This window comes from Hyla sarda, chromosome 4, assembly GCF_029499605.1.
Source record: "Hyla sarda isolate aHylSar1 chromosome 4, aHylSar1.hap1, whole genome shotgun sequence".
NCBI lineage: Eukaryota > Metazoa > Chordata > Amphibia > Anura > Hylidae > Hyla > Hyla sarda.
The window spans coordinates 403,929,667-403,954,726 of record NC_079192.1 but is presented as its reverse complement, the minus strand read 5'-3'; the positions used below and the strand labels follow the sequence as shown (position 1 = coordinate 403,954,726).

Here is a 25,060-nt window from a genome sequence, read left to right as displayed (position 1 = left end):
AAGCCTTGAATTTTGGCATGGTCCTCAACCACCATGCGTAGCAAGGGACCCTTCTATTCTTTGTAGACCCCTTTCATCTATCTTCTCAGGTGGTTCGAAAATGTGTACGCTGGTTGAAGTGAACGGGAATACACAGGAACCACAGACCGGCTAAGGTATCATGACTGATAACCATCACTGAATAAACTGCACCAGTAGATCTGGCCTACATCCCGACATAACCTGTTCATTCAATGTCTTCCTGTATGTCCAGAAAAGTAAACAATACCATTCCTCCTCGGTGACATTTACGAGGCTCGGAGAATTATGATTTCCCTCAATATGCGTAACATCTCTTTTTATCAGATGCTAAGTCTGAATATAGCAGCAAAACGTTGTGGGAAATCAGGGCTACAGATCCATGAGGAGATTGTTAAAAAAGACAGAAAGGGATTAGATTGTATGGGAAGGCCTGGGAAAAATTGCATGTAATATTTATGGTGCAGACAAACTGCAGACACCGAGCCCTCATTTTTGGATTTTAAGGATTAAAGGGGTACACCGCTGCCCCAACGTTCGAAACATTTTGTTCCCAACGATTGGAGAGGGCGGCGGGGGGGTCGTGATGTCACAGCCACGCCCCTTCATGTTGTCACGCCACACCTCCTCAATGCAAGTCTATGGGAGGGGGCGTGGCAGCCACCACGCCCCCTCCCATAGATTTGCATTGAGAGGCATGGCTTGACATAACAATGGGCGTGGCTGTGATGTCACAACCCCAAACGCCCGTAGCCAGCGGTCTAAACAAATGCTGCACAGAGATTGCGATGGGTCCAGCTGTGGGATGCCAACGAGCAGACAGAGTTCCCCTTTAAATATAGGGTTACATGAATATTCCAGAAGGTAACATTGTGGAGCTCCAAAATGTGACATCTCTATAATTCTTGTCGCAATTTACAGCTTTCACCCCTTTCTTTAAAGGGTTGTCTGAGAATAGAATAAAAGGTTCTCCAAAAACAGCGCCAATCATGTCCATTGGCTGTGTTTGGTATTGCAATACCAAACACAGGATAAGGTATAAGTGTCTGATCCAGAACAGGGTCCGCCTCTCACCACTGATCAGCCTGGCCTTAACCTGAGAACTGGTCTTGTAAGTAACAACCCAATCACCGTCTGAGACCGGACATTGCTGCAGCCAGTGATTGACTGAAGGGGCCATCACTGCTGAGACTGGCACGTCTCGGAAGGTGTGGGCCCAAGTGATCAGCAAGGCAAGTCGGGCACCTTTCTGGAGATCACGGGGGGTCCCACCAGTCAGACCCCCTGTGATCAGACACTTATCCCCTATTATTTTGGTTTCAAACAACATAGTTGCTTTCTTCCAGGAACAGTGCCAATCTTCCACTGAAGTGAATAGAGCCAAGTTGTAATACCACATGCAACCTGAGGACAGGTGTGGCGCTGTTTTTGAAAGCGTTTCAAGATAACTTCTTTCAAATAAGGCTGAGCTGCAGCACCAAACACAGCCCATGGACAAGGCTGGCATTGTTCCCAGAGACCCCTTTTTTCTAATGTCTGACAACCCCATTAGAACTTTTGTTTCCCCAGTACTAACATGGGGGAAAAGAGAGGCAAATGAGATGCCTCACCTTTTAGGCTTTGTTCACATTGCCGTCGGACTCTGCTATTTTGAGTTCCATCGGCAATCCGGCCAGAAGAACAGTTAAGCTGAGAAAATTCCTGTAAAAAAAAACCCTGTAAAATCACCGGGTGACTGACGGACCCCATGCAAGTGAATGGGGTCCGTCATGACCAATAATAGCCGTTTGCATCCAATCCGTTTAAGGGTCCGATTGGCTCAAAAAAAAAAAAACTATAATGGATAGATGCAAACGGACGTTTGAACCAAGCCTTAGATGCCCTTTTTCACCCTTTGGATTATGGGAAAGAATAGGAACCAATATCTTATTTTTCTAGTATGTTGATACCTCTTTGCGAAGACCACCGAAAAATTTAATGAAAAGTGTTTTTTCTATGGAATGGTCTTCTCAAAGACCATAGTGCAGCAGTGAGAAGATGACCTTCAAACAGGCGCTCAGGTATCCACCGAAGGACGTCACAACTAGGTCATGGAAGTGGAATGAAGTTGCAAGTTTATTGGAACAAAAAATGACGCATTTCAGATGAATCTGCCTAATCTGAAGAAGGGGTTTGTACACCTTGAAACGCATAATTTTTTGTTCCAATAAACTTGCATCTTCATTCCACTTCCATGACCTGGTTGTGACTTCTTCCGTGGAGCCCCTGTTTGAAGGTCATCTTCTCTCTGCTGCACTAAGTCCCATTACAGGATAACCATTCAGTTCCTCCTGAGACCAGTGGGCTGGCACGGGATCCTCCTTTTCACTATACCTCGGGTTAAGGTTATATGCATATTTATATACGCTCCAGGTGAGCGGCCATTTTATAGACTCCACGTCTGTCCCCACTTCTTGTTGGGCATATCGTTGTTTTATTAGGGTAACGCACAATGCGCCTCCCTTTGGGCCTTTCTCTTTTTCTACTTTATACACATTCTCAATGAACATGGCCAGTATGTACAAAGTATGGTGGACTGAAAATCTGTCACACTAAATCTGGTCTGGGTAAGTGGGTGGTCTTCTCCAAAGAGGTGGTCATGGTTAAATGATGCAGTGAAAAGGGTTGAATGAAGGCACTGCATGCTGCGTCATCCTAGAATATTCACATCCTAGACATCCAAAACAATGAGAATTAATCCAGAGAACACAACACAGAACACAACATCTGAACTGCTAAAGCATAACAACATCTACAAGAGCCAAAATCAGATAAAAATGTCTGCCTTAAAAACACCTCTTCAATTAATATCAGAGACAAATAGATGGTGGAAATATATGACCGTGTTCTACACCTATTGACAGTTTCATTTCCTTAAAGTGTCATCTTTATTTGCTGATGCAAGGAAGAGAAATATTCTCGACCAGATATGTCTGTAAATCATTGTGTGACTGCACCGTGACTCATCAAGCAAGCCTTCCTGGTACACTCGGACTGTAGATCATAGATAACTGGGTGTCTAAAAGGACAACTAGCTCTTAAAAAGTTCCAAAAAGTTAAAAAATAAAATAAAAATCTGAAAACTCATCATCCAATCTTTCATATATGACCATGTGACTAGTGTTTGTGGAAGAGTTGCCACTGAAAGAGTGCTACGAAAATGGATTATTGGCTTCAGGAAAAGGTGCATAAGACTAGAACATGAGAAGAATGGTGTAAGAGTAGACTGTGTCCACTGGAAGAGTGGTATGAGAGTAGACTATTGTCCTCTTGAAGAAAGCCATTAGAGTGGACTATGACCTTGAGTAGGATGGTGCAAGAGTGGACTGTGTCCAGCAGAAGAGTGGCATAAGAGTAGACTGTTGTAGACTAGTTGAAGACTAGTTTCACCTGAACAGGTTGCATAAGAGTAGACTATGGCTTTGAGAAGAATGGTGCAAGAGTGTTCTGTGTCCATTGGAAGAATGGCATACGAGCAGACTAATGTCCTCCCAAAGAATGCCATTAGAGTGGACTTTGACCTTCAGTACAATGGTGCAAGAGTGTACTGTGTGTGTCCACCAGAAGAGTAGACTAGCGTCCTCTGGAAAGGCTGCATAAAAGTGGACTATGACCTTAAGAAGAAAGGTGCAGGAGTGGACTGGGCCAACTAAAATAAGAGCAGACTATTGTCCTTTGGAAAAATACCATAAAAGTTTACTATTATCCTTTGAGATAATGCAATAAGAGTTGATTATAGGCTTCTGGAAGAGTGGCATTAGTATTGACTGTGTCTACTAAAAGAGTGACATTAGAGTGGTCTATTGGCTTCTGGAAGAGTTGTATAAAAGGGATTTGTGTCTACTGGAACAGTGACAAAAAGTATTTAAGTCCTTTGATAGAACACCATATGAGTTAACTAATTTCATTTGGAAAGGTGGGCTGTGGTCTCTCCTATTGGAATATCAAGTTCTTTTGCCAAATATGGGCTTGTCACAGTTGGCTTAAAGGGGTACTCTGCCCCTAGACATCTTATTTCCTATCCAAAGGTAGAGTGTGAGAGAGGAAGGGGACATGGCCTAGCATAGAGGCTATGAACTCAGCAGCTTACAGCTCTGAATCTTCTCCTCTCTGTATACAACTGCATGTGCGGAGAGAAGAAAGATCTGAGCTCAGATAGTAAAATGAATGAGGGCATGCAGTAAGGCAGAGTCAGGAGTATGCCCTGCTGTGCTATGAGCACAGTGCTGGCTCCTGCCTGTCTGATTGACAGGCAGGGAGCAGTGCTGAGCTTGTCTGTGTCCCGGCTGCAATCTGAGATTTAAGACTCGAGCATGAGTCTGAAATCTATAAAAAAAAAAAAAAAGGGCTTGTGGCCAGGACTGGTAAGTAGACCCCTAGTGGTAATTTTTTCAAAGTGGAAAATTAAATAGAAAGAAGCATATTTTTTTAATAACATGCAATTGGAAAGTTATTCTGCATACACTAATCTATGATATATCAAAAGTCTTTTTTTTATGAAAGGTACCCTTTAATCACCTTAAGTGTTTATTTGCATAATACACACAAATAGTATAGATGTGGCAAGATTGTGACACGCAGGATGTGTTTTGGCCAACTAGTGGCCTTTATCAATTCGGTTGAAGAAGGCCACTAGTTGGCCGAAATGCTTCCTGCTTGTTGCTATCTTGCCACATCTATGCTATTTGTGTGAATTATACCAATAAACACTAGGTTAAGCATCTATCGTGAGTGCCTGGATTCTTTTACCTACTGCAGACGATTACCTGTCCGCGAGCACCACACTACAGGTACGAGTGCCGACTCCATCTACCTCTGTCCTTTAAATTATATACTGCTACTAGATGGTGGTTGAATGTTCTTACAGGTCTTCCAAATAGAGAACACTCTCCTAAGGCCAGTCAGTTTATTGTCACCATAGATATGAAAAATGGTGTTTTATCCTTTTTGTCTGAGATTCCTCTTATGTTTTTAGGCATCTTTCAACCACAAATGTGTGGTTCTTCTTCAAGAAAAAGTTCCCTATCTATTCCTCGTACTTTATCATTCTAAACAATGGACCCTACGTCTACTCACCGGACACCTTCATTCAGATTGTAGAGTTCATGATCCTGCAGCCCCTTCTTTTGGAAGACTGAAATTACTCCATTCTGGATGCTGAAATGAAGAGAAGAACCTTAGACCCAAAGTCCATTCTAAAGTTCTTACATATCTAACACATTCAATGCTAGAGAAGGCAGATGGATTAAAGGTGAACTACTGAAAATTAATGTACTCTTTATAATGGAGTGGATAGGCAAGTGGATGGAATTTACAATGGCCACGGTTTAAGGGGTGTCAAACATGCATACCCAATTGGTGTTAAATCCAGGTGTATTAGTAAGTCATGTGACGCGCCATCCTGTAACTTTAATAGTATCAATGTTGGTTGTCATCTAGCTCTTATTTTACCAGCTTGAATAGGGGCATATAAGTAGTATCTACTTTCTACCGACTATAGCAGTGGTCGCCAACCATTTTCTTTACATCTGTTGTGAAACTACAGCAAGACCTGATCGCTGGACACAGTGGGACTAGAGGTTGGAGATTGTAATATAGGGTTGCATTTTTGCTGGCCTAGTATTGCCCTAGTTTTGTACTGCAAAATGGTGACCAATAAAACAGGGTCTTATTCTGGTGTCCTGGTACCAGCAGATTGGGGACCACAGGTTGTGGGGCTCTGTTTTAGAGAGTTGTATCTTTGGTGGTCTAGTATTTGCTGTTGGTCTTTTTGTGGCCTTGTATTGGTCTTTTGGTGGCCTCATTTTAGGACAAGCAATAGACCTGAGTCTATTAGTGACTATTAATCAACTAGACTGACAGTAAAATAATAATAAAAAAGAATTAGAAATGAAACACTTCTCCACACGACATGCCCAGACATTCGGGGAGCATCGCCTGCGGTAGAACCTGTAATAGATATCAGCTGAGGTTTTCAGGCTGAGCCGAGATGTCTTTTTCAATGAGACAATGCAATGCAAACCCGGATGATAATAATGCAAAGGAACAGAGCAAGACTGGGAAATGAGGCTGTTATATGTGTAAGAGACATATGAAACATGACACATAATTTACTGAGCTCCATCATCACCTCAACTACTGATATCAAGCCTACAAGATAAGGAATAGTATGCTACAGAGCAGTCTATTAGAATTTCATTTTTTGAAAGGGACTGTCAGGTATACAGTATATAATCCCTTTCTGTATACTTTAGTTGGGTATTTTGAGGGAAGCTAAATGCACCTTTGTGACCGACCCCCATTGTACAGAATGGAGAGATGATGGACTCTTAAAGTTATCCAAGAGGCCAACTGTTTCCCTCCAACTTCACTGTGTCACTGTTAAGGGTCCTAACATAAAGCCCCATGTTTTTTTACTAAAGGGGCTGTCTCTTTAAAGGGGTACTGTGACAAATATCCTACACTAATGTATTGTAGTTCATCCAACTATGTCAATCATCCATTGCTTGCATCCACCAGTGTGGAGAGCCTTGTAGTGCTGGGGTTCTGGGTTCAAATCCCACCAAGGACAACATCTGCAAAGAGTTTGTATGTTCTCTCCGTGTTTGCATGGGTTTCCTCCGGTTACTCCGTTTTACTCCCACACTAGGTTTAGACTGTGAGCCACATTGGGACAGGGGCCCATTGAGTGTACAATGATAAGGAATCTGTGTGTGCTATATAAATAAAGAATTATTATGACTTTTGAAGGGATACTAATATTCTTAAAGGGTTACTCCGCTCCCCAGCGTCCGGAACATTGAGTTCCGAACGCTGAGTGCTGGCTTCCATGTTCACGCCTGCCCCCTCGTGATGTCATGCCCTGCCCCCTCAATGAGAGTCTATGGGAAGCAGTCACGCCCCCTACCATAGACTTACATTGAGGGGGCGGGGCGTGACATCACGGGGCGGGGCGTGATGTCACAAGGGGGCGGGCGTGAACACAGAAGCCCGTACCCAACGTTCGAAACTCAATGTTCCAGACGCTGGGGAGCAGAGCAACCCTTTAACATGGTTGGTTCATCAAGATAACCCTTTCCATAAAAATATCTTCCCTGCAAACAGCTGTTTCCCACAGGCCTATCTTTAGGAAGTTTGGTTTAGCCATGAAATAGCCAATCAATGATAGACCTGTTCCGCAAGGGTGGAGCCACTTAGTACCTTTTCCATCTGCCATATGAACAGTAGGATAAGCCCTCTTCTATGAAGACCATAAACTCTACTAGAGGTGTAGATTTTCTTACTGGGACAACCCATCTGAAGCCTAAATTCTTCGAAAAGTATGTAGGAAACAATGGTACAAGGCCTCATCCTCACATCGAAGAGCTGTCTGTCACTAATAATTTTGTTCCTCAAAAAAGTCAACCATTTTTTGACTTAGAGATACTATTTAAGCCACTAAGAGGGTCCCTAGACCATCTGTGGTTAGGGCTTAGGTGGTGTCTCCTCTTTTTCTCCACACAACTATAGCAGTCTACGAGATGAATGTTTGAATGAGGGTTTGAATGAAGCTCCCAAGCATCCTGGCCTTGAACTTCGGGACCATGGAATAAGGGGCCATCGTCACTCCCCCATGCCAGTGAATAGGTTGCAATGAGCTGGGATGATTTTCATGAAGGCTCCTACCAATCACAGACACGCGGCAGGAGTCGCTGGGCAGCTCGGGCCTTATACTTCTGCTTTCTTTCATTATCCATCTTCTCAAACTTATAACCACATCTTAGTTTGGAACTATTTAATAAGCATTAGCCCTAAGGAAAAACAAGATGCACTTTTTGTAATCTCCTTAAAATTCCATTCCTTAAAAGTTCCAGTGGATGACGACAAGAGTTGACGGAGACGATGATGATGGAAAGAATAAGATAGTCATAGATTATTTACATATGGATAAACATCTATAGTCCAATCCTTGTAATTCTGGATATGGATAATTATTATGTGTTGTCTCCAACTGTTGCAGAACTACAACTCCCGGCATGCCCGGACAGCCAAAGGCTGTCCGGGTATGCCGGGAGTTGTAGTTCTACAATAGCCGGCAGCACACTGGTTAGGGAAACACTGATCTAGAGCCTACAAAGCTGTAGGACCTTATTCTTCTCACAGCTGAGTTCAAGGCTGGATTATAGAATGGGTAAAGGGGGCCGATTGCTCACGGCGGCTCCACCACTTGAAGGTTTTCACCGCCCTGTCCCAGTTTCATTGTGATCCCAGCTGTGGTACTATTTATGAACTGTATAGCATTATTATTTAAGCACTACATGGTACTGTTATGTGTTCACTGTGTGGCAATATATGGCCGTGTTGTAGTTATTTGGCATTGAATGGCGGTATTATGTTTAAAAAATGTACTACTATTTTATACAGTTCTGTTATTGGGATGCTCCATATGCCTGCTTGAGATACAAAAAGTCAGGGTGGCCCTCATGTGTCCATAGGGACCTTCACAGACCACGATCTGTCTCAGCATCAACCTGGTGACCAGGCCATTGAGATCACAGATAATTTGTACAATTTTGGCCTTATTCTACAAGATTCTTTGTCCCACCCTATTCCAGATTACTTATTGGGATAGTATTTAATTCAGAATTGGAAAAACATGGCTGCTTTCTTAAAAAAAATAATAATAAATAAATAAATAAATAAATAAACAGTGCCACGACTGGCTCCATACACTTCAATGAAACTGAGATGCAATACCACACACAACCTGAGAACAATGGTGGCGCTGTTTCTGAAAGAAAGTAGCTACGTTCTTCTAATCCTGGATAATGACCACAGTCTAGAATAACGGTTGTATCAAGACTTCATTTCACCAAATTGAGAAGCACATAAATTGTGAATAGTGTTGCTCGCGAATATTCGCAATTCGAATATTATTCGCGAATATCGCATATTCGCGAATTCGCGAATTTCGCGAATATAGCGCTATATATTCGTAATTACGAATATTCTTTTTTTTTTTTCTTCACAGTACACATCACAGTGATCATCCCTCTCTGCTTCCAGCTTGTGTGGTGTAAAGAAGGCTGTAATACTACTGTGAGAGACTGGCGTGCGAAAATTCGCATATACGAAAATTCGCATATGCTACTTTTCGCATATGCGAATTGTTGCATAAACTAATTTTCGCATACGCGAACTTTTGCATATGCGAAAATGAAACGAGGAGATAACGAATATGCGAATATTCGCGAATATATGACGAATATTCGACCATATATTCGCGAATATTCGCGAATTCGAATATGGCCTATGCCGCTCAACACTAATTGTGAAGAATTAAATTATGAAGTTTAGTAGAAAGTTGCAGAACATTTCATTATACTACAAGGGAAAGTCCACCGTTGCAAGTAATTTCATTATCGCACTAATCCATCGAAAATGGAAAATTAAGCAACTTGGCAACTAATGTTAATTAAACAACTCATCAATATTTTAGAACATTCAGTCGGTGTAACTTAAAGGGGTACTCCAACATCAGGAAACAAAAAATAATAATTCTACAGAAGCATAAAGCAACCCCAGTGCTGAAATAACCAATAAAGAAAATTGTTTTGGGGTTCTACGTCCTGTACTTCCTGGTTGAGTGGTACCACAATTCCCAGAATGCATTGCTTTTCATCAGCCCTTCATCACAGTCCTTCCACCCTACCTAGTCCATCTCCACAGCACTATTAAACAATCAGTGAGTTTGCAGCACCTGCTGCATTCACTCGTTCTGCTCCTCTGCTTGTGGCATTGTTCAGCACAAGACAGCATGCTGTAAACGCACCTCATTTTGTAATTTTACTGCGATAATGCTAAAGTAAAACACACCATTTTTAGTGCAATTTCAGTAATTTTGTGTAAAAAAAATTCTGTACCACGTCAGTATCACTAATGACATGCCCTGTAAGAGCATAGCCTCAATATCCCCCAAAAAGATGGAGAAGTCGGCTGTAGGGGTGGTCAGAGGTAATGACATCACTCAGGGGGCGGGGCTTGAGCTCAGAGACAAGATCCAGCCACACTTCCTCAGACAGCGTCGTCTTGGGAGAGAGGGAGGAACCGAACGGCTGCTGAGACAACACCACACTGACAATGAGAGGACTACACAACTTCCTTTCAGGAGAGAGGGATTAGCTAGGGAGCTGCTGAGACAACTCTACACTGACAATGAGGAGACTGCATAACTTCCTGTCAGGGGTCAATCACACAAAAGCATGCTGAAGCCAGTACAACTATATTAGTAAGTTATATGTCAGGAATTTTTTTTTAAATAAAATTTTCGGAAACCGGAATACTTTAATGTACCCATTATTATTAAAATATGAATGTAGCCCGAAATCACTGATGTTGTCCAGACTGGCCGATCATGTAATGTGCCCTAGATGGCATTTTTTTGGGAAACATGCTTGATACTTTATTTCATGGGACTTAGGCTACATTAAGGTGTAAATCACTTTTCCGTTAAGCTGGATCGGTCAACCATCTACTGTGTGGGTAGATCGCCCAACTCTGTGTCGAAGAGGAGTAGGGTCAGGCGTGTTGGATTTCAACATGCTGGATCTTTTTGTTCTCAGGCAGATAAGCCCCTACCAGAGATGTATCTACTAGTGTTGCTTGCGAATATTCGCAATTCAAATTTTAATCGCGAATATCGCATATTCGTGAATTTGCGAATATTGCGAATATAGCACTATATATTCGTAACTACGAATATACGTCTTTTTTGCATATGCGAAAATGTATGCGCATATCCGTGAATATTGAGTCCTCCCTTATTCAATGGTATAGGGAACTATGACTAGTGCATTAACTCTGTGACTTCTTGCCCATTGAGACTAATCGGCCCATTGTGGTCTATGGGGATCTCACTACATGTAGAACAGGAAGCTAAGCAGGACCGTCTCGGCAGCACAGTGGATTGGAGACCACCACGGGTTTGAGTCCCGGGGTTGACAGAGTGTTACAGTGTTACAGTGTTGTGGTTTAACTTTACTTTACTGGAAAAGCAGCTGAGTTGCCCATAGCAACCAATCAGATTGCTTCCTTCATTTTTGAAATGGCCTCTGCAAAATGAAGGAAGCAATCTGGTTGCTATGGGCAACTGAGAAACTTTTCCAGGAAAAGTTTCTGAGTTGCCCATAGCAACCAATCAGATTGCTTCTTTCATTTTGCAGAGGCCATTTCAAAAATGAAGGAAGCAATCTGATTGGTTGCTATGGGCAACTGCACAACTCTTCCTCTACACTGGTTTTGATGAATCCCCCCCATAGAGGGAGATTTATCAAAACCTGTCCAGAGGAAAAGTTTCTGAGTTGCCCATAGCAACCAATCAGATCGCTTCTTTCATTTTTTAGAGGCCTTTTCAAAAAATGAAGGAAGCAATCTGATTGGTTGCTATGGGCAACTCAGCAGCTTTTCCAGTAAAGTAAAGTTAAACCACAACACTGTAACACACTGTTCACCCCGGGACTCGAACCCATGGTGGTCTCCAATCCACTGTGCTGCCGAGATGGTCCTACTTATCTTACTGTGTTACATGCTGTGAGATCCCCACAGACCACAATGGGCCTATTGGTTTCAATGGGCATAAAATCACTGAGTTAATGCACTAGTCATAGTTCCCTATACCATTAAAGAAGGGAGGGCGCAATATTCGCGAATATGCGCATATATTTTCGCATATGCGAAAAAAAGGAATATAACGAATATGCAAATTTTGCAAATATATGACGAATATTCGTCCATATATTCGCTAAATATCGCAAATTCGAATATAGCCTATGCCGCTCATCACTAGTATCTACTAGGGATCGACCGATATTGATTTTTTAGGGCCGATACCGATACCAATAAGCAGTGGACTTTCCGGACGATAGCCGATAACTTATACCGATATTCCGGTATAAGTTATCGGCTATTTCATAACTCTTCCCCCCCAGCCCTACAGAAGCCGCTGCAGATCAATGATTTAAAGCGGGCATTTTAAATCAATGAACTGCAGCAGCTTTTTCGGGGCCAGAGACCGCCGCTGCCGCCACCTGCTTCTCTCCCCCTGCCGGTCCTGAGTTTAACCACTGCAGCTGCCCCATTGCCTCATCCCCGGTTTTATAATTACCTGTTCCCGGAGCCCGGGGTCCGCGCTTCTTCTGGCTCGGCGGCGTTCTGAGCTGTCACTGTGCGCACTGACGGTGACGTCGTGTTGAGGACGTCACTCGTCATTGCACAGCGCACAGTGTAACGTAGGACACCGCAGGAGGCATAAGTAGCGCGGACCCCGGGAACAGGTAATTATAAAACCGGGCATGGGGGAGGCAATGGGGCAGCGGCGGCAGCGGTGTGGTGGGGGGTGCGGTGGGGGGCGGGGCATTATCATCATTATCGGCAAGGTAATACCGATAATACCGATAATGCCGATACCGATAATGCCCAAAATCTTGATTATCGGCCGATAATATCGGCCAAACTGATAATCGGTCGATGCCTAGTATCTACCCATTCAGAACACACTCAGCAGGTCAGGGAAAATTGTGGTCCTACGGAATAGGGTTGGGCCTATATTTGTCTTAGGTGTATGGCCAGCTTTTGAGGAGAACAAACCAAAAATAATAATTTTTAAACAAGCTTAAAGGGGTAGTCCGCCCCTAGACATCTTATTACCTATCCAAAGGATAGGAGATAAGATGTCTGATAGCGGGGGGTCCCGCCACTCGGGATCCCCGCGATCTCGGCTGCGGCACCCCAGACATCCGGGCCACTGAGCAAACTTTGTTCCGTGCCGGATGACTGGCGATGCGGTCACTCCCCGCTTGTGAAATCACGGCCACACCCCCTCAATGCAAGTCTATGGGAGGGGGTGTGACGGCCGTCATGCCCCCTCCCATAGACTTGGGTTGAGGGGGCATGGCCATGACGTCACGAGCCTCCAGCGCTGCACCCAACGCTCTAACTGAATGCCGGGTGCAGCAGGGTGAACACGGGGGTCCCCAGCAGCTGGACCCCAACTATCAGACGTCTTATCCCCTATCCTTTGGGGCGGAGTACCACTTTAACCCCAAATCTACCCCCAGAGTATATAACATATTTCACAATGTGCCATGTACTTAGGAAGGTATCTGGATAGAAAAGGTTAACCGGGCTGTGTGTCCGCACAGAACAGAATGAATAATTTAGCTTTAACCTTTGAAATCTTACACCATCTCATCTACCATCCAAGACACCATTAGTTTATATTGATGAAATCCCACAATCCCTCGACCAGAGACCATTAATAAAAACCCGGCTTTGTGTTCAAAGTTTGTTGTCTTTGGACAATTGGATTAGAATGAAAACCAAAACAATTTGGATCTTACAATCTAATGTTCTAGTTTCCTGGCAATGAATGGGATTAAGTAAGAGATCAATATCAAGGATGTGGTGGATAGGGGATAGGATGTCTGATCGCGGGGGTCCCGACTCTGGGGACCCTTGTGATCTCTCCTTAAGCCCCCCTGTCATCAGGTGCACGGAGCGAAGAAGAGTCCGCAGGGGGTCCCCTTGCGGCGAGACCCCCCCCCCCCCCGATCATACATTTTATCCCCTATCCTTTGTATAGGGTATAAGATGTCTAGGGGAGGAGTACCCCTTGAAAAATCTCTAGAACCTGGGGACAGAAATAGTCACATCACTGCACTGAGAGCTTCATAGATGGGTTAAAGGAGTCATCCCAAGATTAAGAGTCATCCTCTATCACAGGAAAGGGGACAACTAGCTTTTTGGTGGGAGTCTGACCACTGGAACCCCTACGGGTCACAAGAACAGTGGTCAAATGCCCCCAACCGAGTTGGGTGGCAGCACTTGGCAATGACTGAAGATCTATAGAGAGTGAACAGAGCAGTGGCCGAGCACCCAGTCAGACCCCCAACTGCTAGATTCCCTTCCCTGTTATTGGGATAACCACTTTAAAGGGGTACTCCCCTGGAAAACTTTTTTTTTTTTTTTATCAACTGTTGCCAGAAAGTTAAACAGATTTGTAAATTACTTCTATTTAAAAATCTGAATCCTTCTAGTACTTATCAGCTTCTATTTGCTCCACAGGAAGTTATTTTTATTTTTTTCTTTCCTTTTCAGTTTGACCACAGTGCTCTCTGCTGACACCTCTGTCCATTTTAGGAACTGTCCAGAGCAGGAGAGGTTTGCTATGAGGATCTGCTCCTACTCTGGACAGTTCCTAAAATGAACAGAGATGTCACAGAGAGCACTGTGGTCAGACTGAAAAGGAAATTCAAAAAGAAAATAACTTCCTGTGGAGCAAATAGAAGCTTATAAGTACTGGAAGGATAAAGATTTTTAAATAGAAGTAATTTACAAATCTGTTTAACTCTCTGGCACCAGTTGATTAAAAAAAAAAAATAATAATAATAACAATAAAATGTATAAAATGTGACAAAAAAGTAGCAATTTAGCGTTTATTTTTATTTTTACATTCACACTGTTCACCGTACAGGATCAATAACATTATATTTTAATAGTTCGGACATTTATGCACGCGGCAATACTAAATATGTGTATAAAATTTTTACACTTTACAAAGGTAAAATGGAAAAAATGGCATGTGCCCCTTACATATAATGCCCCCATCAAGCGCCCCTCATCATTCACCAGCAACACCCCCCACCAGCAGTAGCACCCCCATCATCCACCAGCAACTCCCCCCCCCCATTCCCCCTACCCCGTGTGGTAATAGCATGAGCTGATGGATGATGGCCATTGCCACCATTGCCTCTTGAGAAAGCTGCGGAGGCGGCGAAACATGTAGAGGCGGCAATTGTGTGATCTTTTAAGCGACACCAGAGTGATCCTTACAATAGGCAGCCACTGCAGGGCTACCTAGTTACTTAAGAGAAGACTGCTGCTGCATAACGAACTCACTGTTATATTTGGATCACCTGGATGTCAGTTTTAATCTTATTTTGTAGTTGGGAATTATCTTTTAATAATAATTAATAACAGTTATTTTTTAAGGGGTAAGCAATAGGGGTTTACACCCCGGGCTCCGGCCTTGGGGTTTAGTTATTGAGTTGATATATGGCCCCTTACTACCCTAGGGTAGTTTGTTTAATATAGCTGATGCATAGGACACAGCACTGATCAGTATTATCGGCGATCTTCTGCTCTCGTCTGCTCGATCTCAGACCAGAGCAGAAAACCCCGGGAGACAGCCGGTGTGAGGTGGTTTTTCGCGCCCCCGTGAATCCTTGCGTCCACTCCTCCCCCAGCTCTCCGAAGATTTCCGAAGCTAGAGCTGGCAGAGGGCAGAGCAAGGGGAGAGAGAAGGTACACGCCCCCTCCCTCCTCTCCCCGAGCTGAGGACGCAGATCTCCATGGAAAGCAAGAGCAGGGGGAGAGAGAAGCACGGCTCCCGCATCTCCCCTCGGAGGACGCATGTCTAGAAGCCAGAGCAGCGCTCCTCATCTCCCCTGCCTGAGCTCTGACTGTGTTTACTGTACATGGACTGGGGATTCATACACTGCAGGGACTGGGAATAAATCTCTGTCTGGGGATGATTTCTATGTGAGGAGGAGGGGGGTCCCTGTTATGTGTGTATGTATGCTGGGAGTTGTAGTCCCTGTTAGGTGTGTGTGTGTATGCTGGGAGTTGTAGTTCCTTGTTAGGTGTGTGTATGCTGGGAGTTGTAGTCCCTGTTAGGTGTGTATGTGTGTGTATGCTGGGAGTTGTAGTCCCTGTTAGGTGTGTGTGTATGCTGGGAGTTGTAGTCCCTGTTAGGTGTGTGTGCATGCTGGAGTTGTAGTCCCTGTTAGGTGTGTGTGTGTATGCTAGGAGTTGTAGTCCCTGTTAGGTGTGTGTGTGTGTGTATGCTGGGAGTTGTAGTCCCTGTTAGATGTGTGTGTGTGTACGCTGGGAGTTGTAGTCCCTGTTAGGTGTGTACATGTATGCTGAGAGTTGTAGTCCCTGTTAGGTGTGTGTGTGTGTGCATGCTGGGAGTTGTAGTCCCTGTTAGGTGTGTATGCTGGGAGTTGTAGTCCCTGTTATGTGTGTGTGTGTATCCTGGGAGTTCTAGACCCTGTTAGGTGTGTGTGTATGCTGGGAGTTATAGTCCCTGTTAGGTGTGTGTATGCTGGGAGTTGTAGTCCCTGTTAGGTGTGTGTATGCCAGTGGTTTTCAACCAGGGAATGCTGGGAGTTGTTGTCCCAGTTAGGTGTGTGTATGCCTGTGTTTCCCAACCAAGTAATGCTGGGAGATGTAGTCCCTGTTAGGTGTGTGTGTATGCTGGGAGTTGTAGTCCCTGTTAGGTGTGTGTGTATGCTGGGAGTTGTAGTCCCTGTTAGGTGTGTGTGTATGCTGGGAGTTGTAGTCCCTGTTAGGTGTGTGTGTGTATCCTGCCATCAGAATTTATGGGGCCCCTTACACAGCTCGAGGCCTGCAACCCCCCCCCCCTTTCGAAATGATAGGTAGAGAGATAGATATGAGATAGATAGATATGAGATAGATAGATCAGGGATGTGGAATTCCTATCACCGAACGCCCGGGACTAGCAGTTTTGGGCGCCGGGCAGGTGAATTTGTCCGGCCCTTAGCCTGGCTTCGGGCAAGCAGGGCCGGACCTGACAAGTGCGGCGGCGATCTGCAGTCTGTATGGAGCGGGCTGCCGACTCCTGCCCGCTCCATACTCTGCAGCCTGTGTCCTCCGATGCAGAGCAGGGGAGATGAGAAGCTGTGTATTTGTCTTCTCTCCCCTGCTCTGCAGACGTGCGGGGGGAGATGAGGGAGCGTGGCTTCTTGCTCTGCAGACATGCGGAGGGAGATGAGGGGGCGTGGCTTCTTGCTCTGCAGATCTGCGGGGGGAGATGAGGGGGCGTGGCTTCTTGCTCTGCAGACGTGCGGGGGGAGATGAGGGGGCGTGGCTTCTTGCTCCCCGTGCAGACCTGCGTCCTTTGCCTTCACTTCCCACAGCTGTAGCTTCGGAGAGCTGAGGGGAGGAGGCGCGTCTGCACGGGGAGATGCTTGCGGCGCTCTGCAGTATGTATGGAACGGGCTCAGGATTCCTGCCCGCTCCATACTCTGCAGACCCCTGGCTGTTCTCAGTAGCCGGGGGTCGCCGCTAATAGCCAGCATGCGGCGATCGCCGCGGCTGGCTATTAACCCTTTAGATCGCCGCTGTCAAAGCTGACAGCGGCGTCTAAAGGGACATGTGAATGCTCCCTGGTGGGCTAGTGGGGTGGATCGCCCCCCCCCCCCCCCCCCCCCGCAGCGCGATCGCAGGGGGGCGATCCACTATGGAGGTAGCCGGAGGACTTACCTCTGCTTCCTCCAGTCCCAGCTCTGTCATTGATAGATCCTGGCTGGACCAGGCTCTATCAATGGATCACAGAGCACACAGATTAATAGAGATCAATAGAACTCTATTCATCTGTCTGAGGAAACTAATGATTCCTCCTATAAAGTGTAATAAAGTGTAAATAAATAAATAAAAAAGTTTTAATAAAAGTTTGAAAGACACACATTAACCCAGTGGTCTCCAAACTGTGCCCCTCCAAAATGTTACAAAACTACAATTCCCAGCATGCCAGGACAGCCGTTGGCTGTCCGGGCATGCTGGGAGTTGTAGTTTTGCAACATCTGGAGGGCCACAGTTTGAAGACCGCTGCATTAACCCCCTTCTATGTTAAAAGTTCAAATCACCCCCTTTTTCCTATATAAAAACATGCAAACATAATAAAAAATAAACATATTTGGTATCGCTTTGTGCGTAATTGTCAAATTATATTAAAATATAACATTATGTATCCCGTACGGTAAATGTAAAAAAAATACCAAACCGCAGAATTGCAATTTTTATAATATCCCAGAAAAAAAAGTTAAAAAGCGATTAAAAAGTCAGATCAATACCAAAATGGTACCGATACAAAAACACAGATTATGGCGCAAAACATGAGCCCTCATACAGCCTGGTATGTGGAGAAAGATTTTGCTCCATTTTAGTCCCGTAGACAAGTAGTTTTTTATAAAATTTCCAAATCCCTGTAGATAGATATGAGATATATAGATAGATAGATATGAGATAGATAGATACATATGAGATAGATAGAGAGATATGAGATAGATAGATAGATATGAGATAGATAGATATGAGATGAATAGATAGATAGATAGATAGATAGATAGATAGATAGATAGATAGATAGATAGGAGATAGATAGATATGATATAGATAGATATGAGAGATAGATAGATATGAGATATAGATAGAATATGATAGATAGATAGATATGAGATAGATAGATATGAGATAGATAGATAGATAGATAGATATGATATGATATAGATATGAGAGATAGATAGATATGAGATATAGATAGATATGATAGATAGATAGATAGATAGATATGAGATAGATAGATAGATATGAGATAGATAGATACATATGAGATAGATAGAGAGATATGAGATAGATAGATAGATATGAGATAGATAGATATGAGATGAATAGATAGATAGATAGATAGATAGGAGATAGATAGATATGATATAGATAGATATGAGATAGATAGATAGATAGATAGATAGATAGATAGATAGATAGGAGATAGATAGATATGATATAGATAGATAGATATGAGAGATAGATAGATATGAGATATAGATAGATATGATAGATAGATAGATATGAGATAGATAGATATGAGATAGATAGATAGATAGATATGATATAGATATGAGAGATAGATAGATATGAGATATAGATAGATATGATAGATAGATAGATAGATAGATAGATATGAGATAGATAGATAGATATGAGATAGATAGATAGATAGATAGATAGATAGATAGATATGGCCCGCAACCAGTCCTGGCGTCTAGTGAGTAGGGGCCCTATTGGGGGGAGAGAGATAAATAGATATGTGTAAGACAGATGATAGATAAATAAATAAATAGATATTATAAAGTGTTTCCCAAAATAGGGTGCCTCAGCTGTTGCAAAACTACAACTCCCAGCATGCCCACACAGCCAAAGACATGCTGGGAGTTGTAGTTTTGCAACAGCTGAGGGCACCCTGGTTGAGAAACAATGATCTGGAGGTAAATAGTCACTATCTCATTTTTTCAACCAAGGTGCCTCCAGCTGTTGCATGATATATTGCCTATTTATCTCCTACTTATCCCCAAATTACAAACTCCCTCCCCCCCCCCCCCAGATAGTAACTTATTATGACTGATGGAGGCTTCCTTAGGCATGGGAAGTCTTCCAATTACCAGTGGCAACCGAGTGTCAGGGTATTGGAGAAGGAAAAACAAATCATGTGATCCTGCTCCACCAATAGTGTGAGGGGAGGGGCGGGGCGTCCTCTCTGCTATGCTTCTCTGCTCTTGTACCAGACAGTGAGCGTAACGTCGTCCCATGCGCTGATATTACAGGTACAACGTGTTACAGGTTATAAGGAAACATGTCTCTGGGAGCAGGAGACCGAAACAGCAGTCTCCTGCCTCTGTACTGGGGCTGCTGAAGGGGGGTGCAGCTGGGCCCCGGGCCCCTGGAGTACTGGCTGTACCCCCTGATGGCCGCCCTGTATACAGGGACGTGCACTGACATTTTGGGGGGCAGGGGCTGAATTGTAGAAAGAGGCATTTCCCGTAATTATTTATATAGATGTCCACATAATGATTCCAAACTGCCCAGGGCACTTTTAGGAGTAATATCAAAAGGGCCGGGGATCAAGCCCCCTTTCTAGTCAATCTGTGCACGTCCCTGCCTGTATATATATATATATATATATATATATATATAGTATATATATATATATATAGTGTGCTGTGTATAACGCTGTGTGTGTATATATATATATATGTATATAGTGTGCTGTGTATAACGCTGTATATATATATATATATATATATATATATATATATATACTATATATATTAGGGGTGCTGTGTATAACGCTGTATATATATATATATATATATATATATATATATAGTGTGCTGTGTATAACGCTGTGTGTATGTATATATATATATATATATATATATATACTATATATATATATATAGTGTGCTGTGTATAACGCTGTTATATATATATATATATATATGTATATATTTATATTAGGGTGCTGTGTATAACGCTGTATATATATATATATATATATATATATATATATATATATATATTAGGGTGCTTGTGTATTAGGGATCAACCAATATCGTTTTTTTAGGGCCGATACGATAACTTATACCGATATTCCGGTATAAGTTATCGGCTATTTATCCCCCCGCGACACCCGCTGCAGATCATTGATTTAAAGCGGTGCGCTTTAAATCAATGCACTGCAGTGGCTTTTGTGGTGCCATAGACCGCCGCCACCACCACGCCTTCTCTCTCCCCCTGCCTGTCCGGGGGTCCTGAGACCTACCACCCGCCACCGCTCCCCCGCCGCGCCTGCGACCTGCGACCTGCCTCCCCGACCCACCGGCACCGGCCCCATTGCCTCCCCCCATCCCCGGTTTTATAATTACGTTTTATAATTACCTGTTCCCAGGGTCCACTCCACTTCTGGCTCCGGTGGCGTCCTCCTGAACTGTCACTGTGCGCACTGACGGTGACGTCACGTCGCGCACGTCATGTCACTCATCATTGCGCACAGCGTAACGCAGGACGCAGCAGGAGCAAAAAGTAGCGTGGGCTCCGTAAACAGGTAATTATAAAACCGGGGATGGAGGAGGCAATGGGGCCGGTGCGGTGGGTCGGGGAGGCGGTCGCAGTGCGGCGGGTCGTGGTGCGGGGGCGGGGCATTATCCGCTTATCGTCAAGGTAATTGCCGATACCAATAATGCCCCAAATCGTGATTGTCGGCCGATAATATCGGCCATACCGATAATCGGTCGATTCCTACTGTGTATAATGCTGTATATATATATATATATATATATATATATATATATATTAGTGTGCTGTGTATAACGCTGTATATATATATTAGTGTGCTGTGTATAACGCTGTATATATATATATATTAGTGTGCTGTGTATAACGCTGTATATATATATATATATTAGTGTGCTGTGTATAACCCTGTGTATATATATATATATATATATATATATATATATATATATATATTAGTGTGCTGTGTATAACCCTGTATATATATATATATATATATATATATATATATATGTGTGTGTCTGCTGTGTATAACCCTATACATATATATATATATATATATATATATATATATATATATATATATATATATTAGGGGTGTGAATCGCCAAGAATTTGGCGATTCGATTCGAATCGCGATACCAGTGTGGCGATTCGATATATCCCGATATATCGCGATACCGTCTAGGTGACGATACATCGCGATATATCCCGATACATCGCCCACCTGGGAGCATTCACAGATCCCAATAGACGCCGCTGTCAGCTTTGACAGCGGCGATCTAGTACTCCGGTGCACACTTTTCTCATGTTATCCCGTCCGGGCTGCAAAATAAAATAAAACGCACTTTCTCTTACCTGCCAACGAGCCCCCGGAGCTCCGGTACACTCCGGTACAGGTGTTCGGTCCCCGGGCTGTATTCTTCTTACTTTCTGTTAGTCCGGCACGTCACATGGAGCTTCAGCCTATCACCAGCGGAGGCGGGACATTTCTGCGGCTGGTGATAGGCTGAAGCTCCATGTGACGTGCCGGACTAACAGGAAGTAAGAAGAATACAGCCCGGGGACCGAACACCTGTACCGGAGTGTACCGGAGCTCCGGGGGCTCGTTGGCAGGTAAGAGAAAGTGCGTTTTATTTTGCAGCCTGGATAGGATAAAATGAGAAAAGTGCGCACCGGATACTCCTTTAATAGCCAGCCGCGGCGATTGCCGCATGCTGGCTATTAGCGGCGGCCCCCGGCTACTGAAATCAGCCGGGGGTCGTATAGTACGGAGTGGGCACGAGTCGGAGCCCGCTCCATAGCCGTGTCAGATCCGGCCTGCCCGGCTCCACAAATGTGGAACTTTTATCTCCTGATGCCCGGGACATGACATGCTGTTCCAGGCGTCCGCAGATAAAAATTCCACATCCCTAAAAGAATCGATTCAAAAATATTTTGAATCGATTCTGTATCGGCAAATGAAAAATCGCGATTATCGCGAGAATCGATTTTTTCTTACATCCCTAATATATATATATATATATATATATATATATATATATATATATATATATTAGTGTGCTGTGTATAAGGCTGTATATATATATATATATATATATATATATATATATGTATATATATATATATATATATATATATATATATATATATACAGCCTTATACACAGCACACTAACATAACTCAGCCCTGGTTGGGATACACTGGCATACACACACAAAAGGGACTACAACTCCCATCATGTGTCATTCAGGAGTTTTCAGTCTGTGGTATAACACCAGCATGCTGCCTCTGTAGTCTCCTGGGAGTTGTAGTTCACCACACCTCTACACGGCATACACCAGTGTTTCCCAATCAGGGTGCCTCCAGGTGTTGCAAATCTACAACTCCCAGCATTACATGGTTGGAAAACACAGGCATACACACACCTAACAGGGACTACAACTCCCAGCACACACACACGCCTAACAGGGACTACAACTCCCAGCATACACACACACCTAACAGGGACTACAACTCCCAGCATACACACATACCTAACAGGGACTAAAACTCCCAGCATACACACCTAACAGGGACTACAACTCCCATCATACACACATAACAGGGACTACAACTCCCAGCATACACACTCACCTAACAGGGACTACAACTCCCAGCATACACATTCACCTAACAGGGACTACAACTCCCAGCATACACACACACCTAACAGGGACTACAACTCCCAGCATACACACACCTAACAGGGACTACAACTCCCAGCATACACGCACACCTAACAGGGACTACAACTCCCAGCATACACACACACACACACACCTAACATGGACTACAACTCCCAGCATACACACACACCTAACAGGGACTACAACTCCCAGCATACACACCTAACAGGGACTACAACTCCCAGCATATACACACCTAACAGGGACTACAACTCCCAGCATACACACACACACACACCTAACAGGGACTACAACTCCCAGCATACACACACACACCTAACAGGGACTACAACTCCCAGCATACACACACACACACACCTAACAGGGACTACAACTCCCAGCTTACACACACACACACACATAACAGGGACTACAACTCCCAGCATATACACACCTAACAGGGACTACAACTCCCAGCATACACACACACACCTAACAGGGACTACAACTCCCAGCATACACACACACACACACACACACCTAACAGGGACTACAACTCCCAGCACACACACACACCTAACAGGGACTACAACTCCCAGCTTACACACACACACATAACAGGGACTACAACTCCCAGCATACACACACACATAACAGGGACTACAACTCCCAGCATACACACCTAACAGGGACTACAACTCCCAGCATACACACACCTAACATGGATTACAACTCCCAGCATACACACACACCTAACAGGGACTACAACTCCCAGCATACACACACCTAACAGGGACTACAACTCCCAGCATACACACACACACACACACACACCTAACAGGGACTACAACTCACAAAATATACACACACACACACACACACATAACAGGGACTACAACTCCCAGCATACACACACCTAACAGGGACTGCAACTCCCAGCATACACACACACCTAACAGGGACTACAACTCCCAGCATACATACACACACCTAACAGGGACTACAACTCCCAGCATAAACACACCTAACAGGGACTACAACTCCCAGCATAAACACACACACCTAACAGGGACTACAACTCCCAGCATACACACACACCTAACAGGGGCTACAACTCCCAGCACTTACACAACTAACAGGGACTACAACTCCCAGCATATACACATAACAGGGACTACAACTCCCAGCATACACACATAACAGGGACTACAACTCCCAGCATACACACATAACACAGACTACAATTCCCAGCATACATACACACATAACACAGACTACAATTCCCAGCATACATACACACATAACAGGGACCCCCCCTCCTCCTCACATAGAAATCATCCCCAGGCAGAGATTTATTCCCAGTCCCTGCAGTGTATGAATCCCCAGTCCGTGTACAGTAAACACAGTCAGAGCTCAGGCAGGGGAGATGAGGAGCGCTGCTCTGGCTTCTAGACCTGCGTCCTCCAAGGGGAGATGCGGGAGCCGTGCTTCTCTCTCCCCCTGCTCTTGCTTTCCGTGGAGATCTGCGTCCTCAGCTCGGGGAGAGGAGGGAGGGGTTGTGTACCTTCTCTCTCCCCTTGCTCTGAGGAGCGGACACAAGGATTCACGGGGCGCAAAAAAAACACCTCACACTGGAGCCAGGTGAGGGGACCTCCGGCTGTCATGCTGGATGATCGGATCCCCGCGGCAGCGCTGCGGGCGATTCGATCATCCATTGAAAGTACCGCACTGCTGCAGATGCCGTGATCTGTATTGATCACGGCATCTGAGGGGTTAATGGCGGACATCCGCACGATCGCGGGTGTCCGCCATTACCGGTGGGTCCATGGCTGCTCATAGCTGCCGGGACCTGCCGCCCGTGACGCGTGCACCCGCCCAACGCGCGCAGTCATGGCGCCGCGTAAATGTACGTCATGGTGCGTTTAGTGGGGATTTGCTCCTACTTTGGACAGTTCCTGACACGGACATAGGTGTCAGCAGAGAGCACTGTGGTCAGATTGAAAAGAACTACAGAACTTCCTCTGTATTATACAGCAGCTGATAAGTACTGGAAGGATTAAGATTTTTAAATAGAAGTGATTTTCAAATATGTTTAACTTGCTCGCACCAGTTGATTTAAAGAAAAATAAATCTACTGGAGTACC

At 44.3% G+C, this 25,060-nt stretch overlaps 1 protein-coding gene across 10 annotated transcripts in view; it reads right to left on the bottom strand.

Annotated features, from left to right (window-relative positions):
• The window catches only part of PRR5 (proline rich 5), a 192,439-nt gene that overhangs the window by 31,606 nt on the left and 135,773 nt on the right, over positions 1-25,060 (bottom strand). For 8 of the 10 annotated variants that reach the window (XM_056517445.1, XM_056517447.1, XM_056517446.1 and 5 more), the window contains one exon: positions 5,134-5,214. In XM_056517445.1, coding sequence (XP_056373420.1) covers positions 5,134-5,214 — 81 coding nt within the window. Of the gene's footprint in view, positions 1-5,133; positions 5,215-7,722; positions 7,848-19,337; positions 19,360-25,060 lie in introns of those variants that run through there. The other 2 variants (XM_056517450.1, XM_056517452.1) reach the window with 2 other exon arrangements.